We start from the raw sequence: 20,302 nt of genomic DNA on the forward strand, positions 1-20,302 counted from the left end.
ATACATTTTAATGGAAATATTTACTGATGACTGTTAAATAATTCTTCTTGCCGCTCCTACAGAGGTGTGAAGGATTGCTATACAGTAAGCTTTTTCACAGTATTTCTTACAGTATTTACATCCTCCATCTCTGCTGGCCGACACAGCATCTCCTTTAGCAGTGGATGAGTACATTTTACAAAGTCACATCTGCAAGCCAATCGCTGGCTTCTCTTACACAGCGCTCATAGCATTTACAAAAAAGTAAATATCAGCGTACAAAGGGAAAACAAAACAGTTATCTGTACAGTGTTTCTTAAAATTAAGTTAGTACATTCACACACAAAAATAGTTACTCTCAAATGAACTGCAATGCAAACCCTCTGAAGCTAACCATTTTGGTATGATTAGAGAACAACGAAGGAAAAGGTGTGAACTATAATGTTAAATTCACTCAATAAATAAACCCTGTTTGAAATGAAAGACATTGAAATATTTGACAACCAGCATCAAACAGAAAATTCAGACGGCCTGTCTGGGACACTAGGCGTGGCCACAAAAACACATCAAATGTATGAGTTGGTTCAAACCGGGTACATGTTGAGTATCTTTATTGAATGTCCACAACAACTTGTTCGGCTTATTTTCACCTTACCCAGTGTGTAATGTAATGAGAAAATGACCAACAGTACCATCTGTGTGTCTGGTAATGTCATTTAATTTTATTCAACATATGGAAATTATACTGCTAGCTGTTTTTAGTCAATTGTCTGTTCAGTCAACAGTGAAAAACCTTTGGCTAATTTGAGCTAACTTTTTGGTGAACTAAATAAGTTAAAACTGAGACGTTTATAACGAGACATGCGTTGACAAAGTGATCTGACCACTTTTCTCAATTTTTCCCAGACAAGACATGTTAACACATCCAACTGAGCTAACCCCATCTGCTGAAGACCACATGATGCAGTTGGAAGCTCCCGAAAAAGCTGGTGAATGAACTTTGAGATTAAATCGCTCGCCCCTATCCGTAGCATAGATTAAGTCCAATGCTAGTTTGCGCATTTAAAGAGCAACTTTGAGAGCTGCTGAGCATTGTGTCCTTGCCGATCCCTACGGTTTACCTTCTCACCTTGCTGCAGTAATGTAGATGTGTGCTCCAGTGTGTGTCAGTACAGTGGGTCAATGATGCGAGGTGACGCAACAGACTCTAAACTTTTAAAGGAGTTGAAAACACTGGTGCAATGCAATAAGTGCAATTCAAATGATCAACACAATGTTAATAAGTAACAGTTCTGATGTCATGACATTGAAGAGATATCCACTGAAGTTAGCATAATAAGCTAACCTTGGCCCGTTGCAGTCTAAAGCTTTTGCGCTAGCAGTGTTGACACCAAACACTCCCAGTATAGACTGTCTGTCACATTTAGAGGTATGATGGGTTCCAAGCTTAGGGGTTGATTTTTGATGGTGGGTTTCACATATGATCGTGGATTGTACCTCTAACAAACTGTACGGTTGAGTGTCAGAATTGTATTTATAGGAGGATGTTTTTCCCTGAGACACAGCAGGGCTGACTTTACTTCAGTGGTGGTGAAATGCTGCGCGCAAAGCATGATGAAGCCTTCATCACAGACGCTGGACTGGAGTGACGCCGAGATGATTTTGGTGATTTCTGATGCCATACAACAGGTGGGTAAGGTGATCAATGGACCAAACTGATAAAACATGAGCACACTCCTGAGAGGGTGCAAAGATTTTAGTGCTGTCAGTTCAAGCCTACATTTACCTCTAGACTTCAACATCGGTGCTGGAGTGTTAGAAACTAACTGTGTCACTACTGCAGATGAGGTCAACTTAGGCTCAGTGTCCTCTATTGAGTGAATGGAGACATTAATTCAGTGCTCACGGAGTGCAAATGCCCTTTTTATCCAGGCTGAATTCCTACCAGGGCATTAGGATTGTGCGTTCAAGCAGCAAGCTCACTAATTTGGTCTTTGTCTGCAAATCTACTAAGAAGATTATTCCGCCATTAGTTGTCTAAAGTAAGGGCGTCTTGATTATTCATTAATTAAAATGCACTACTGACATGGCAGATTCAAGCTTTTTCAAGACCATGTCATCGTTGAGCTTTTACACTCAATTATGTGCCATCACATGAGTGCTTTTCCATTAAGTTGCTTTTAAACTCAACTAGCCTCACACAGCCCCTGAGTTAAAACAAACATTCAGAAGGCTCTGGTCATCACCTCTAAGAACCTCATTTAGAACATTTAGAATATAAATGTGATCCTTCTGAGAGCACTTGTGTCATTCCTCGGGTTAACTGCCTTCACTGGAAACCATTAATATCAGTCAGTCTCTGTCCAATGTGCTGCCCACTTGGTAAATTATTAAGCCTGTCAGTTACATGAGACCTGCAGTGGAGGACAAAGGTCAGAGCTCAGTGTCTCCCCCTGCTGGGACTATGAAGGGCTAATTATCCTCAAGACTGGTAGGGGGACAAGTATAGTGGTATAGTGACATCTCTGGAGCCAACTATAAATAAACAGCTTCAGAATAGATCATCTGAAGCTCAGTTCATTCATGAATGCAGAGGAGTGTATCCTGTTCACTATGAGCGCCGGCAAGGTGTTAAAGTATCTGCAGGGTTCTACAAGCCAAATACAGAAGTATTTAAGACCTTACTAATATGTGTGCTGAGTTTAATTTAAGGCCAATGAGTCAAAGTAAGAAAGCTGCTGATGTCTGTCTGGATCTAAGCTTGTGAAGACGGTTCTTACACTACGAAAGGCCGTTGAGTTGCATTGTGGTAAGTGTAGTGCATACTTGGGACAACACCTCTCAGTCTCCACTGTTTCAATGTTGAAAGTGATTTTTAAAATATGTTTCTCAGAAGTCCCCCATTAATGGGAATGCAATACCATATTTCTGGGGACAAGGACAAAAAAAAAACAAAAAAACATACGTAGGTACCAAACTACTGACCCACAATGCAGCTCAACCAAAATAGTTTCTTGGAAGTTCAGGTGTGTTATGCTAGAAGGGACTAATCCAGAGATGAGGAGCACCATAGCACCACACTTCACACCTCCAGATTCATTTTACAAAGTAGATGGGATCTTCATCCCCAATGTCACCTGAGGCCATATATCATCCCGTAGCTCCCTCTGGAGTCATGTAGGGCTTCAACTTTTTCCAAATAAGCAGCAGTACTTTTCAACACCTGTAAACGGACCTTGATGTGTAAAATTGCTGGAATCCCCCATTAAGAGCAAGTTAACTTTCAGAGATGTGTGTGCCTGTACGGTTTCCCTTCTAGAACTGACTGTGTCATATGCCGTCTTTTTCCATTGAAGTGCTAGCTGGTCTCAGGACAGCAACACAGCCCCAGATAACCCATTCCTGCCTCTTTTCACAGCTACACTTGATTTGACCCCCACACATAACTTATGCAATGTCTGCTGATGTAACTGAATTTTGGCTCCAAATCTAGGATGTGAATGGGGATGGATTACAGTGTGGGGCTGAGAGCAGTCTCTGATGTCAGGATGGCTCGTGGAACAGGTGCTACCCGCCTCGGTTTGGAACAAAACTGGGGTGGAAGGAGATCAAAGTTGGTAATGTGAGGGGGGAGCAGACACAGGAGGGCATTAAAGGAGGGGGGAGGGGTGACCTGGGTTGTGATTTTCCGAGAGGTCTGGAGAGTTTAAATGGAAAGTCTAATGGAGCGATTCGCTGCAACCATAAAAGTCAAAAAGGTGGAAAAGGTCTGAGGACAGAAATGCACACAGAGTTTAAAGTGACATTAACATAGGTCCCCTCTATTCTCCCCTCCTCTGTTAGCATCACTGCCCAATTCCACACAAAGCAACACATTTCACCTGAGATGTTAATATAATCCACACATTTCTTCACATAAATAAATTAATGCACATTTAGCTACTCTCTATCACTGATTGCTATAACACAATAGTGATTAAACCTACAGCCACTCTATGAAAAGCTTTTCCATTTGCTCTTCCACACACTCAGTGTCTGGTAGGTCCTTCCAGGGGAAAAGTCCACTAGCACACAGAAAAGTCTATTTTACTCTCTAGCAGCAGCAGCAGTTTTCTTGGAATAACTAAAAGAGGAACTGACAGAAGCTCAAACTGCAACGAAAAAAAAAAAAAAAAGATCAGAGGAAAGAGAGCAGACACAGTACCGCCCAGTGTCTGCTGCACAGGCGATCTCTGGGAAGTGCAGAGCAGAAATACCGCATCTACGAGCATTTAGCACCAAAGATGGGGACAAAAGAGGAAGATCGCACGGATTAAAGTGTTGAAAGGAGGAATGGTCTCACCACGCACACCACATGCAAAATCTGACGGATTCCAGGTGAAATGCCTCTGTAGTCAGTTCCTAACTACATTGAGGCTATGGCATTGAGGCATTGATACAGCGCAGAGAACTGGACAAACTATCTGACAAACCCTCCTCAGCAGTCTTATTCCTCTTTTGACCTTCAATCACCAGCGTTGTGGAACATTTTGGTTCCAGTAACAACAAAGCAGGATTTAACTCACTATTATCTACTTTAAACTCTGTGACTGCTGTGCTATCTACGCCTTGTTCTGCTGCCCTAGGCGGAAAAGCAAGATGTTGGGTTTCAAGATAAATTAGGAACGTACGCAAGCACACTTTTGCATCCATACACACAGAACTCGTGGAAGTTTTAGAATTCTTGAGCTAGAGTTGTGACAGGCGTGGAGCTAGGTTGGAGGAATGAAAGGGTAATTGCGCTTGTTGCAGAAAAGGATGTCATGTTGACCAAGCACTGGTCCATGGACAGCTGACTGACAGAGAAGAGCTCCCACCCTACAGGAAGTCCCAGCATTAAACCTGGCCCCCACTTCCTACAGTCTTCTCTCTGCATTCTGTCTTCCTTTCTCCTCTCATTCTGGGATCTGCAGGGCCATCAGTGCAGGTTTGGTCTTGAAGTACTGGTTAAAACGCAGCACAGCATACCTGCAAGACAGAAGAGTACAAAGTTGGTGATGGCACAGAAGGATGAACTTACTTTCTGTGTAAGGGGACTTATAGTAAACTGTAATGCAGGATGTGTTCTGCTGGGGGGACACTGGAGTTGGGGACTGTAGTTTGCCATGAGGGGATGTACTCGATCCACAACAGTGTTTGGCATCTGCGTAGATATCAGGATCCAAGGATTCTCAGCAGAACATGGCATTTTAAGGGGATGATCAATATTGGCACTTCATAAATGACAGGACCAGGTGACAAATTTGACCAAATACCTCCATACTGATGTTGACTATGATATTGCTTTACCAGTTGAGCTCAATACAGGTTTTTAGGCCCATCGCTTCAAAAGGCACGAGAACCAGAACTGGGCACCGTAATCTCTACAGACTGAAGATGGCATGCTAAGTAAAAATTCTTATGTTGCTGCACTAGCTCATTTCTGATCACAAGCAAAGTAAGCTCATGTCAACAGAGGTTTAGCTGATTCCATGTTATAGACAGGTGTTGTCGCCTCTGGTTCAGGTCATATTAGCTTGGCACTACTGTTCTCAGCTGTGTGCAGCTCTTGTGCAAACTTTGACTCCTAGAGGGTAAAAAGGCCTGAGCATTCAAGTTACTTCAAGACATGATGTTTTTAAGACATAACATTGTTAGTTAGCACAGACGCTAGGGGGGTGGTGCCAAATTACACAAAAAAAATATTTCTAGGTCCAAACACAGTGAAAGCTTTGATAAATTATCATCAGTAATGCGGATATAATTAATAAATGGGTAAAAGCAAGTATTAGAAAAAGACTACATCCCTTAATTGTAATTCAGCATTTCAAACCATGAAATTACAACACTTAGCATATGTTATATCACTATATAACAATATCTAAAATCTAAAACGATGTATTGTCTGATATCACCAAAAGAATATAATATTGATTTTGCCCAACCCAATCTCACTTTATAAAACAGAAGTTGTCCAGCTTGTGTTAGCTGTCTGCTAGTTCCATTTTGGTTTCAATAACTTAAGAATTAGCAAAGACGCTTTGGTTAATATTTTACACAACATCACTTTGAGACAAAGCTAACATTAGCACTGGCATATGAGCCTACTGACCAACACACACTATAGCGCATTACAAAACTTTCAGCCAAACCCGAAGATGACGAAAACTCAGTCTGCTTCATTTCAAAAGACCTGTGTCTGTACAGTGTGTCGGATAATGATTCAAGTTCACAGGAACTAGTGTTACAGCAAAAAAGGTTGTTCTCCACTTCTTGGTTACTTAATGACATTTATTATATTCTCATATGGATAGAAGGTGCAGTTATTATACATAAAATAACTCTACACTCACACTTTCCTCTGTATTCTCCTGTTCGGTCAGACAGTGACGCTCATTAAGGCCAGTTAGCTTGACTGTCAGTTATGTTGGACAGTGCAGTAACGTGCAGTAAGAGTCTAATTAGCAGACAATATCTTTTTTATAGTCAAACATGCAAAGTAGGGAGATATTCACTATAGCACTGCCTTCCTGAGTGAGGCAGGAGAGATTAGGCTGCAATCCATAAACCACCTTCGATGTACTTTCTGTGCACCACTATGGGAGCCAAACCTGGTGTCCGTGTATGTTACAGTGTGTGAGCAGGAAGTGTCAAGTGGTACAGATGCTCACAAAAGAAATGAGAGACATGCTGGGTTTGGGGTTTTTGATTTCAGTCTCATAATGTTCCGTTTAACCCACGCTGACAGACTCTCTTGACACACATGCATGGTCCGAGCGGTCACTTATGTAATACGTACCCAGGGGGTCACCACACACTGCTCTGAACCTTTCACACACTCGCATAGCAACTTACCCGAGGAAGTCAAAGTCGATGGAGGAGTATTTGGCCTGGATGAGTGCCCAGAAACCCCAAAAGAAGTGAGAAGCCTTAAGAGAAACAAATTAGATATCAGATTAAAGTAATATGAGACAATGTGGGTGAGAGTGTGTGATTGTGTGGCCGGTGTGTGTGTGTGTGTGTGCGCCAACATATTCCTCCTCACCAGAGCAAACTTGTTGACCTGTACATAGAGCGTCTCCAGCTCTCGCGGGCTGACCTCCTCTGTTTTCTTGGTGAAGAGCTTGTACGCCTGCAGGTACACTCTGAGCCAGTCCATCTGCATCTCCCGACTGGGATACAGCCCGTAGTCCAGCTCGGCCATTCCTGACACCGCACATGGACACATGGTTGGATAATGAGCTATACTGTATGACACACGATGAACATTAACTCCAAAGTAAAAATCACACTGTGGTTCAACAAACCTGCAAATTCATTGAAGTGGTTGCCGATGTCAAAGGCCTGGTAGTTGTAACTGGAGTATTCATAGTCTATGAAGCGAACGTGACCTGACAACAAGAGGACACAATGAGAATATAACATGTATAATGGTATATCACATCTAAACAGCTGTAGTAACTCCTCCAAACACTGGGGAGAAAATGGAATGGAAGTTTGTCGGACTAGTCATACGGGCAGAGGATGACAACCAGCTGACCATGAACCATTTAAGTAAAAGGTACAGACCCTCTTTGCTGTTGTGGATGATGTTCTTGCAGAGCAGGTCATTGTGGCAGAGCACTACAGGGGAGCCCAGTGTGGAGAGATGCTCCTTCATCCATACCATCTCCTGCTCCAACACCGCCTTGCTGGGAACCTCCTGCTGGATTCTGGACAGAGACACAGAGAGAAAGAGATATCAAAGCTCTGAGTGTAGTGACAACCACGCTTACGTGTACAAATTGTTGTTGGCCAAAACAAAGAGCTTTTCCCTGTTTTTTTTTTTCCTGTCATCCCAAAATGGGACCACATGTGCAGTGAAAACAACTGAGAGCGACATGCACAGACAGCACACCGGCTCTGTGGAGCTGTCGCCTGCTGGCTCCTGGGAGCAAAGTTACACAGAAACAAGCTCTCAGTGGAAACTCACGGTGCTGCGGTCCCTATGGCTACACCACTATGTCTGCTTCTGAAATCAGATCAGATTCTTATGTTTGGGAGTTACTTTATCGCTGTGTGTACATACTCATGCATCACCTGCAGCTGTATTTATTCTAAAGTGTGCCCTTTTCTATCTCTGTGCATATGAAGCAGGCTTTTTCAACACCGTGCACTCGACCTGTGTTCAGCCACACATGACAAACACAGTCTGCTTCAGATCATCGTGAGTGGTATTTTTTTGCTGTTAGGGAAAGGGTTAAGTCGTTGAGTTAGCGTCTCAGCCAAGCAGACTGGTGTGCTGAGCAGAGACCCCAGTGCTAACCGTAATGGGCTTATGGGTGCTTAATCCACCGTCAGCCTGATAGCAGGAAAGAGAGCAAGCTGGGAGGGAGGGAGGCACACACACACACACACCCTCTCCTCTGAGGTTTCTACCTGGTGTGCTGGCTCTCTCTCCTGCGGCCTGAGTCTTGAATGTTCCTTCCCTGCCTTGTGTATTGCGCACATATCCCACTGCTCATCTAGAGGAATTGGCCTGTATACTTTGTCATCTCTACTGAAATCATTCTTTATAGGTTAACATCTGACCTTCTATATATCATGTGCTTGAGACCTAAGAGCAACAAGTGTCTGCTGTCCAGGGCCAGGACACTCCAGCTGTCTGCGTAACCAAGGAAGAGAGTAAAGTAACCTGATACGCCGAGCAAAGCAAACATCTGTTGGCCGTCTACATGCCTCAGACTCCCTAATCCAGTTGGCTATTATTGTTACAGTTATATAAGCCACATGCTGGACTTAATCTAACAGCAATCAGAACAGAGATATCAGCTGGGACTGAGCAGCTGGCCTGGTTATGAAACCTTTGTCATCCCAGCAGGTCCAGTGTCAAGATGCAAACCAAGCCATCTTCAGTCTGAACTCTTGGTCTCTCCTTCTTCTTTCCCAGAGATGACAATGCAATTCTGTTGATAGTCTAAATGCATTTCTTAATGTAAAATCTTCAAGCTTCAAGGATGTGTGTGTGAGCCCAGGAGTCAAAAGATGTCTGGACAAGCTCTCAGAGTTATAATCTCTCTGACTTCACAGTATCTTTATCTGCCATGATGAACATTTTTTCAAAGTAATCTTTGAGTGTTAAATTAGCCATACATGAATTATTTTGTTTTGACTGATATCCATATCACATATGAACACCTTTCTAAATAACAAACTTGTGGGTCAACAGCCAGTTTGGGAATAACTGCTGATTTGATCTGAGTTTTTAAATCACACGCGAAATAACTATCTCCTAATAGTTCAGTTGTCTGACAACAGGAACTGAAAAATATGTATATACGAACTATACTGTGCATGTGGTTGGATCAAAACACTATATAAAGAGATAACAAAGAGCAGGGAAGACTGAACAAAGATTTAACAGGATTACCCTGCTGAGAAACCAACTGTAGCGGTAGTCTCACATTAGACTGTGTGGCAGCCAGGGATATGGGTGATACAAGAGAATAAATGAAATTTAAAAAAAACAACTTTTTTTTTTTTTTTTTTAAAAATCACAATAAACACACAGTTGAATTCACAATCAGTTAATTATAATGAATTTTCATTGTCTGATTATTTGTAGAAAAAAGGGATTCCACTATGATTTAACGCAATTTTCATCCCAATTCTGTGAGACAGGATAACATGAAATTGTAATATTATTGCATGCCCAGTGGCAGGAAAGTTAGGAAGAAAAGTTTCATCTCTAACTTCCTTTGTGATGACTCCAACTGAACACAGGGCAAAAAGAAAAGACATTTATTTTGTCTGACTGGATGATGATCTGAGACCATGAGTTGTAAAAATGTTATCTATATCATATAATATATCAGTGTTGGTCAGACTGACTGAAATGTTCTATCACTAAAGTGTACGGCTGGTCGTAAAGATTTTTTTTGACTGGTCTCGCTTGTTTAAATAAGCCTCCAATGTAATATCATGTGACAGATACCTCTGGTACCTAGAATATTAAACAGGGTCAATTGTTGCATCCTGGTGCACAGACGTTTGATAAAACTACTTCATTAAGTGCTCTCAGATGATTTCAGGCTCAGTCTCAAGAGATATTTGCATCAATATCACTGCACGGGTGCGTGGCCATGAGTCTGGGAACCAGCTTAAAACTACTGAGCGGGTAGAGCTCACCTGATGTTGGACGCTTGGTCGGTGAACTCTGTGGCTACAAGGGAAAAGTACTTCCGCATCTTGATCCAGAGGTTAGGTTTGGGAATGCAGCCATTGTGTGCATGGATGGCATGGATACGAGCCATCTCCCTGGCTATCAGTCTATGAAGTTACAAACACACACAAAAATATAAAGTTAACATCATGACTAGATTTCAATATGAGGCACATTACTAACTGTACTGTATTCATCTTCTGATACGACGGCACCCAGTGGTCCAATGCCCTGCTACAGGATAAACATACTTCCAACAATAGGAGCACAAGTGTCTATAGCAGAGTTCCTGGGCCCAATGATAACGTCTGAAGATACCATGTGACCCCACTGAGGTGATGTAGACACATAGTGTTTAAAAGCCACCTAGGACATGTGCGTTACCTAATAATTTAGTAGAATTACTGACTGGTTTGAGCAAAGACTTTGGAACTGGCCACTGTTCCATTGTTGTTTCAGTATGGATTGTCCGCCAGCTATCATTTGCATATGACTCAGATGTGCCTGCTTCATTTGCCTTTCCGTGTGTCATTGAGGGCTTTCTGCCTTGTTAAGTAGTTGTGTATCCTGTGTAGGTTAGGGGCCCACCAATCATCAAATGCTGAAACAGAAACTGACACCGGTGTTTAAAATAACTATTTGGACAACAGCTGGTGCCAATACAGAGGTTTTTTGTGTTGCTGCTGTTTTATTTATCCCATTTTTGTGCTAGAGACACTACGGATCATATGAAAAGTTTATGTAAAAAGTAGTCTTTATAGTCTGCTATATAACTAACTTCTAACTAATAATCTTCTAACTAATAATCTTTAAATAGGATTCAACAAGCCGGTAGCTCATTAATGTGCCAACATTAAATGGATGTGACATCAGATAAAGACTGGCCACTGCCATCACTCGGTGTCATCTTATTGGCCAATAGGCCCAACAAGACAATTACCAACAGACACTGATATTTGACTGATATATCAGTCCACCCCTAGTATGCACTACTGCTCAAACCTCGTCACTTGCAAAACTTGTTTTCTATATACTGTCAATATAACAATTAGTAGGAAAAAATAATGATTTTTACTTGAATTTTTAAAATTTTAGTTTTTGACGTTGCTTTTTTCTTTCATGCATTGCATGAGAGCTTGAGTTTTTTGGTAATTTCTTCATATAGAATAGCCAGGCTTATTCATTTATACATACATATAAATGCATAACAACAGTACAGTGATGAGTTTCAATAGAAAAATTTATTATTTTCTTTTACGATTTTTAGACTAAAATTGAACCCACAAACACTGATGCTCCAGAGAATCAACTTTAATCAGCACAAATGGAAAGAAAATGTTTAAGTGACACAAAACTTTTGAGCAGCAAGTTACACTGAACAAACCTGAGAGGATTATGAGCAAAATACAATGCTGCTTCAAACATCTCTGAGTTAAGTCAATAAAAATCCCCGGTGGTCCAATGACTCTACCATGTCCTGACCTGAGTAAGGAAGGATCCCTGACATCCTGCGTCCCTAGGGCGTCTCCCTGCATGAATTCATAGCAGATGCCATTCTGAAAGGTGCAGTAGAGGCGAGGAGCACAGCCATTAGCATGTAGCACCTAGAGCAGAGACAAAAAACATAAGAATTAGACAGAAGAAACAATTCTTTAGCACAAACTGATTTATTAAGAACTGACTGAAAAGTGTATTTGCTTTTGACACGACCTGAAAGCTTTTGAGCTCATTGTCTCTGTCCACAATCAGCTCTGTCTTGTTGCCGTATACTCGGACGAGGACCACATCCTCTGGACTGTCGTCCACATAGCAGCCCACTAATTTGTTGGTGGTTCCATCAGTGAAGAGCTGGAGGAGGAAGAGAAGAAATGATATAACCTCTCACAGAGATCCAGATAAACACCTCCAACCTGCTGACTCTACAGCACTGTAGCAGGTCACGCGATGTGGCCTGCAGGGCAAAAGATATGAAACAGGAGTGCTTACCACATTGAGCAGCTAACATGGCTTGAGTCTACTACAGCACACTGAAGCAATGGTTGAGTACTTAATATCATAATATAAGGCACATTCAGGGGAAACTGTGTGTATGACAGGTGTAGTTTGAAGCTTTTGAAATAACCAATGAACACTGCAACAGAAGCTCAGCAGGCTCTCTTCTTAACATAACACAAAACCTCCTTCTGCTCCGTGATCCTCCAGTATGTGTGTCTGTATGTTAATTAACTTGATAGACAAGCCCTATAATACACTGACCATTAGATTTCCATAAATAAATGTTGGGAATCTGAGAATGAATAACATAACATTTACTGATTAACCTTCATTATTAGACAGGATACTCTTCCCAGACCACATGTAGGACTATACCTTCATTGTGTTCCTATCTGAAGCCTATAAACACAAACCTTTCTTTCTTTTATTTCTGTAATACCGTGCTATAATACTGCAGTGCAAAAAATAATCCATAGCATTCTACAACAGGCACTGTTGTGTCTTTCTTGTTGCAAGTTTCCAGCCATGACGTTGACAGCATTGTTTTGCAATGCACGCACGTCAGAAAAACACACTAACATTGATATAAAGTATTGATAAGCTCAAAGGAACAACTGATCATACAATGTGGAACCCTTTCTGGTTCTCCATTCCAATCCCTTAAAATAACTTGTACTTGCCGCTTAAAAACAACCGTTTGTACCACGAGTTCCATGACCATGACCATGACTCTTCAGCTGGGTGGTGATGGAGTTGCATCAGTGAGTCAACAAGTTAAGAGTAAGCAAAAAGTCTTCCGGGGGCTAGGCCTTTATTATCTGAGTGACATCACTCCACTGGAAACCCGTGGGTCAGTCCATCCCACCGCAGTGGACACAATAACAACATACACACTGCCTGCATCTCCCCCGGCCCAGACGCTCACTCATACATATCTGGCATTCCACACGTGGCTGGCCACAAAGATGGGCGTGCAGGCATCCCTGTTATGACGGTACATACACAAGCATACACGCCTTTGCTACCACATGACTGATCCCTTCTACCCTCCACACAATACACCGCTAAGACCGGCGATCAATACATCGACAGACAGCGATAAGCTTGGACCCAGACAGAGGTAAACATTCAGCCATATACTGCCTGACGTTTCTTTTTTTTTTTTTTTTTCTCCACGTTCTGTCGGGTGACTGCACGGCCTCTGGGGCGGTCTTTCTTATGCAGAGCCATCTCCAGCCTGAGAAAGTTGTAAGAGGACACTGTGGCTCTGTTGCTGTTGGCTCACTCTGCTGTTTGCAGGAACTCAGCATGTGTGTGGGATGTTTGGAAGTGGACAGTGTGTATTTACAGTAAAAGTCTTCCTGTCCAGGTGGCAGGGCTAACCAGGTGTTTCTGTCAACAGTGCTGCCCTGCTGCCTTTTGCCACATTAAGTGCTTCCCGCTCTCATCAAAACAATGGCCCTGCTGCTCGAGGACATCCTCCCCGACTTGACCAAATAATGCTTTTTTTAACATTAATCTCACCATCATTCTCCCATTTTCAGCTGTGACCTGGTTCATATGCACACTTGCCAGTCATATGGCTATGCCACTTCATATGAGACATATGGAACAAAAGGCTTGTTTGGGTAGTGGTCAATGAGAAAAGCTCAGCTGGTCCGGACAGTAGAGATTGAGGAAAACACCGTCACAGTCTCGGCTACAGGCGTGTGAATGATTAGGGTTTTAGATCCAGAGAGTTTAACCAGCAGGAAGCAAAAGCATGGTTGTCAAAGCTAGAGTAGGAGCAGTAAGTGGTGTTATGGTGCACACTTTCAGAGCTACTCCAAATAATCTGACCTGGCCATGACACATCAGCCACCTGATCCGTTTACAATTAATCAATTATGCATTTTCCTTTTTCTCACAAGGCGACTCTCTAAAAAGAAATGCTCTTGTGTGTGTTAGGTTGTGCTGATACCTACTGCATATAGACTGAATGTATGATAGACATAGATGTAATAATGGATTAATGAATATTTTTTAATAATAAGCTCTGCTTGGGATTAGCAAATTACTCTGTGTCCTGAAAAAAGGTGCATTCATACGTGTTGGTGGATGGTGAGAACAGCAGGGAATTTTTAGCAGCTGTGACAGCATCGGCTGGTTTTCCCCTTCTGTCTGTGTGTGTGTGTGTGTGTGTGTGTGTGTGTGTGTGTGTGTGTGTGTGTGTGTGTGTGTGTGTGTGTGTGTGTGAGAGAGAGAGAGATTGGCAAAATGGGGTCCTGGAGACACCTTTAGGGGCGCGAACTTCTACAGAGGCAGGCTTGAGTATTTTGCCAGGTGTCTGTCAGTCTGTTGACAGATTTTATTAAAGACAGCGTCCAATCCGTGCAAGATACTTTACAGGTGTTTAGTTTAAAAACAAAATGATGGCTACTTTTGTAATGTGAGTGTTTGACCCGTAAGAATTGACTACACAAGTAATAATGTAGTAATGACTACTGAGTAGTCATGGTGTGGAACATAAACATGCTGGCGGGCTGGTGTGATCCCATCACTATGTGGTATTTTTATAAAACAACCTCAATATTGCCAAAGCTGAACCAAACATGAATCTAACAATGTTCCTCTATTAAGCCTAACAGCATAAAATCAGAATAGACCCTTCACATCTGTCAAACAAAAACATTCTTTTTTTTTTGTAACACGTTAGACACACATTCATTTGGAGAACTGACAGAGAATGGCTCAAAGAGCCAAATAAAGCCAAGGGTGCTCCAATAGATCAGCCACTGATCATTACTGGCTAATATCCTAAATAGTTTGATGAGTGGTGCCTATAAAGGCTGCTCAGGAGAGCCCATCAGATTTCTGACAGTTTCTTTGTACTGTGTACTGTCCTGGTCCGGGAAGACAGAAAATGTGTTTGGGACAAACAGACTACTGGTCAACAAATGACACACTGATTCAGACCGTTTTTGTAGAGTTTACATTAGAGTTAGTATGTTTATGAAATCTTCTCACAGAATAATAGGCTTGTGACAACACTGATAATTCCCAGTATACCTTTTCTTTTTAAACAGGAAAATATGCTTACCATCTCTAGAGCGCTGTGTCAATTTACTGTCCATGCAAACTGAACATTTCATCCAGCAGCAGCTTCACAATAAAAGCATTTAACTAGTAAAACTCAGAACTTTAGTCAGAGGAGATGTGTTCAGTTAGCACCCCAGTTTTTCATCAAAAATGCATCTACAGAGCAAAACAGTGGTCATTTTTGGCATTTGTTGACAGCTGATCAATTTGAAATATATCAAAGAGCAGGTTTATACAGTCTGTGGGATTAATGGCACAAGAGGGGAGGAGTGTGAATCTCTGGCAATCTCATGACTTGATTAAATTGATTCGATTCAGAATGGTTTCTCGACTCAAAACAATGATCAATTTGTATTGAGAATCAAATGAATAGAAAAGAGGAACCATTTTCAGTCTTTTGTTCCAGTATACTGTCTGCCAAACCATTTGACGGTGTCCTTAATCTACTGGAATACAATATGAAACACAATGACTTTATGTGGCTGACAGCATAAAGGATCCAACAGAGAGAGCAGTCTCACTGCTGCACTGTCTCACAAAGGTTATTATTCAATTTTAAATAGCAGAACTGCTTGCAACACAGGGAGCAATGCTGCTACAGCGTGGCTACTGCCAGCACTGTCTTCTTTTTTACATGAGGTTTGCCTCTGATAGATATGCCAGAGGAAGACAGAGACGGAGGGCATGCGAGAAGGAAAAACTGCCCTACACCTGTTGAGGGTATTCTCTTAATGAACACGTGTTGTGCCTCAAGTGTAATGTTTGTCATCATAGAGGTAAATCATGATATTGTGATTGCAAGTTGGGGAATATGTGCTGCCTTCCCTTTGACACACAGCTCTGCTCTCATCAGAGCAGCTCCAGTCGCTCTCGGCCGGTCAGGCACAGTGGCCCACAGTGCTGAGGCTATTACTCGTGATGCGCAACCAATCAGGTAGTACTGTGGGTGGGACACCGAGTGAGCTCCAGAGTGGTGGCCACGGAGATATTGTAAGCATAAAATATATTACTATTCATAAATTAATAAATAATAATACTTAATAATACATCCATGGTCATGACCACAGTCAGAGAGGCACCTACATGAAAGCCAGAGTAGTGTACTTTAAAATTATTTATTTTTTCTTTTTGCCGATTCTTTTTCATTGTGACTCAACACTGTGATAGGATCTGAACCAGGACTTTTGTGATGCATGGCCTCCAGGAACTTCATGGATATAAACTGACTGGGCTCTTTCATTTTATATTGATGAACTAAAATATTTAACAGAAGTGCTGAAGGCTACAGACCTGGATTAATATACTGCCTTAGGAAGAATGGTGTATATAATTGAATCGTACTTAGATTCATTACATTTTTAATTATACTCCACTGTATTCCAAACCTTTTTATTGATCTGTTTAAGTACTTTAAATCTAGGAAATTGTAAAGTACATTTATAAATTTTCTCCTAATGTGATAGAGGCCAAATGATTAATCCAGAGAATAATAAGCGGATGGATCAATCATATAATTGTTAGCTGCAGCCACAATTTTATGCAAAGTACAATGAGCTGGCTGCATTTCTCATGCCTAATATATTAGAAACTAAGTTTATCAGGTTATCATCATGGTTATTATCATCAGCAGTGAAATGATCAAAATCAATGGCTACAATCAGATACAGGTTAGACTATGAACTCCATCTAGTTAGGGCTGCAACAACTAATCAATTCGCTGTCAGCTAATAAATGAATTGCTACCAACTGTTTGTCATTATTTGGTTTGGGTCATTTTTTAAAGAAGTCAAAAATCTCTGATTCTAGCCCTGTGATAGTAAAGTGAGTAACTTTGGGTTGTGGAGAAAACAAAACATAAACAGATGTCATCTTGGGTTTGGGAAACATTTTCTGTCTTATTAATAGATCTAACAATTAACAGGTTAATCGAGACAATATCTGACAGATTAATTGACTATGAAAATAAACGTTGGTTGCAGCGCTACATCTGATACAATTTCAACATGAACATAAGGGTGTAACTACCAGCTGTGTCACTGTATCTTACTACTGGAACAGTGCATGCTCAGACTGTCAGCGATCTCTTTGAAACTAGCACCAAGTTCCATCCCCACAGAACTGGGTTTGGCAGGACTCACTCTGCAGTTTATCTCTGAACCCCAAGCAACACAGCAGTTCCCAAAATGACCCTTTGAGGCATTTTTCAGTGACAACACACACACACACACACACACATTCTGGAGGTCTGACCTAATGAGAAAGTTCTGTTTCCATTATTTTCCTCTAAAAACCTGTCCTGCTGCTCCTGACACTGAGAATTCATGAATAATGCAACTCGACATTTTTTCTCAATTTTAGACCAAGTCAAAATGTTTTAAACTTTAGTAGACAAGGTTTTGATCTGTAGCTTTGTCGTTCTGTTGATCTCTTTGTATTAATGTCACCTCTCTATATTATTCAGCCACTAACCAGAGTTATTAGGGAAATTATTTTTTTTGTTTTGGGGGGGGGGGACAACAGTTATTAAGAGAAATGTTGACAAACAAACATTGACCATTTGCTCTTGATCTCAATGGAAACATTCTTATGAAGGCATTTGTATAGTCACCGATTTTTCTATAGATGAATTAAAAAAACGTATTCAAGCATGTATCGTTTGCCTTACATACTGTACCAAGATAATAAATTAAAAAAAACATATAAGATAAGATATAAAAAAACAAGTCTGAAACGGTTTGTACATTACGTTGTTTTACTACATTGATCACTAAACTCCTACCAACATTGTTTTACATGATCAGTAAACTCGTACCATCTATTGGTTGTGCTCAGTGCACGCATCAGTAGCAGGAGTAAATAAAAATTAAGTGTTTTCCTGGAAATGTCTCTCAGCATCAGTGTCCACCTCTAGAGCTCTATGTTTCTGCTACCATTACCAACCAGTCTCATAGGATTTAAAACATCTGACAAGGGAGCATTTCGACATAATTTGACTGAATATCACGTCACAATCATAAACAAAAGGTGTGTTTGCTTCTTTGACCAAGCCTATAATTGCCATCATGCAACTGGCCATCACGTCACTGACAGAATGACTTCCCACTCTTGCTGTATCTGGTCACATGTTGTGTACTTTGAACATAAAGAAAGACGTATGTCACGTCACTATTATCCATTTAGCTTTTTGATTTTACTTACTTACTAACGTTCCTTCGCTAGTCTAACTTTGGTTAGAGTTTGAGAGCGTCTTGCCAGCTTCTTGGACGTTATTATTTTCATATAATAGGAGAGCAAACAAAAGACGTCTTCATTCATCAACCATGAAGCGAATGGAGCCAGTGGAGCTGTCACTTGCTAAAAGGACATTTGACTTGGCCGGCGGATAACGTTCCCTCGGCCCTCATCCTAGCTGGCTGGTAGTGCTTGGTGATGCTGCAGGAGCTGCCTATCGTAGCTTAGCCTAGCATACTCTGGACCGCTAGCTTAGCGGCTAACGTTACCTTCGTCTTGACATGGCTCGTGTCCCACGCCGGTCTCAGCTCTTTGATGAGCTTCATCGCCCCCTCCGTCACGTTGTGCTCGTCCACGAAAATGGGAATCTTTCTAATTACCGGCGACCCGACGGGCACATGTATCTGCGTCTCCATCCTGTAGCCGTGTGTCTGTAACGCTAATCTCCGAGCCACTTCACAGATATTTCTGGAAATTGCAGCATACAAGGTGTTGCTTGGTTTGTGAGCAGACGAGCGTTGACGTGCTGTCGTGAGTGACCGGAGTTTTGCCTGAGAGAGTTATCTTGCTGGCTTGCTGTAGCAGCGGGGATGGGCTGAAAAGCGGTGAAGACGTACAGTCAAACTACCGGTGCTGATGCTCGTCGCCGGTTTTCTTGGGAGCAGTCATCCAACGGTACCATTTCCTCGTACTTGGCTCCGCCCGCCCGGGATCATCCGATTGTACCGCCGGTTGAGACGCACCACAACCGAGCACGCCCATTTTTTTACCGAGTGTGTCCGAGTGGAGGCCGAGTTCAGCCGAATGAGAGGACGCGTGACGCGCTGCTGGCTGTGTGGGAAGATGCAGGTTTGAAAAACTAAAGAACATCTTCACTTTAACACGACGACTGAATAAGAAGTCTATATGATGTGTCTGCCAGATTGTATTTCATGTATACGGAAGCCGAGAACGGCCATGGATTTTTCCTCTTTTTTTTATGCACAACGACTTATTATCTTGTTATCTCGATATAACAAAGATTGTTTTCTTGTGATGACAAATTAATTATTTCGTTATCTCCATATGACAAAGATTGTTTTCTCATGATAACAAATTAATTAATAATGTGTGTTCAAATCAAGATAACAGTGCATAAAAAAAGAAGAAAAATCCATGACCGTTCTCGGCTTCCGTACAGGTAGACAGCCTAAACTCCCATTTATTTGACACGTTTTCTTATTTACGGAAGCCGAGAACGGCCATGGATTTTTCTTCTTTTTTTTTTTTCTTTTTGCGCTGTTATCTTGTGATAACGACTTATTATCTCATTATCTCGATATAACAGGTTGTTTTCTCATGATAACAAATTCTTTTGTTATCTCCATATAACAAAGATTGTTTTCTTGTGATAACGAATTAATAAATGATGGGTTCTGTAATATTAAATTAATTAATAAATGTTTTATTACATTTCACATTACATTACTAAGTTAATGTTAGCCTACATTTACAATAACGAAAATGAATGAATGCATTATCACGAGAAAACAACCTTTGTTATATGGAGATAACCAGATAATAAGTAGTTATCACAAGATAACAGTGCATAAAAAAGAAGAAAAATGCATGGCCGTTCTCAGCTTCTGTACTTCTTTTCTGTTTCGTAGAGGGTTTTTTTTTTCTCTTTAGTCGCAGTCAGAAGTTACTGTGACAGAGGCAATACCACATCTGTTGAAATAAGCAGCTGCCATTCGGTCATAAGAGTTTTGAAAAAACTAAATCAAAAATTAATGTACTGATATGTATGTAAACGGTGCC

General features: G+C 41.3%; 1 protein-coding gene across 1 annotated transcript; it reads right to left on the reverse strand.

Annotated features, from left to right (window-relative positions):
* Positions 1–420: 420 nt before the first annotated feature.
* etnk2 (ethanolamine kinase 2) lies at positions 421–19,297 on the reverse strand. The gene is made up of 9 exons (XM_037100303.1): positions 18,772–19,297; positions 11,909–12,046; positions 11,681–11,802; positions 10,165–10,305; positions 7,567–7,709; positions 7,305–7,388; positions 7,043–7,203; positions 6,853–6,926; positions 421–4,986 (listed from the first exon to the last, which is right to left on the reverse strand). The coding sequence occupies exons 1-9, from the start codon at positions 18,916–18,918 to the stop codon at positions 4,914–4,916; spliced, it is 1,083 nt and encodes a 360-aa protein (XP_036956198.1). The 5' UTR covers positions 18,919–19,297; the 3' UTR covers positions 421–4,913.
* Positions 19,298–20,302: the final 1,005 nt, after the last annotated feature.

The sequence above is a fragment of the Acanthopagrus latus genome, chromosome 6 (genome assembly GCF_904848185.1).
Source record: "Acanthopagrus latus isolate v.2019 chromosome 6, fAcaLat1.1, whole genome shotgun sequence".
Taxonomy (NCBI): domain Eukaryota; kingdom Metazoa; phylum Chordata; class Actinopteri; order Spariformes; family Sparidae; genus Acanthopagrus; species Acanthopagrus latus.

Bases quoted from the DNA above. Each gene is read 5' to 3' on its own strand.
- etnk2 (XM_037100303.1), bottom strand. From the start codon at position 18,918: ATGGAGACGCAGATACATGTGCCCGTCGGGTCGCCGGTAATTAGAAAG. The intron at 10,306-11,680 runs GTCAGGACATGG...GTAACTTCATAG, and splicing joins AGGGATCCTTCCTTACTCAG to ACTGATAGCCAGGGAGATGG. The intron at 7,710-10,164 runs GTGAGCTCTACC...GTCTCTGTCCAG, and splicing joins GACCAAGCGTCCAACATCAG to AATCCAGCAGGAGGTTCCCA.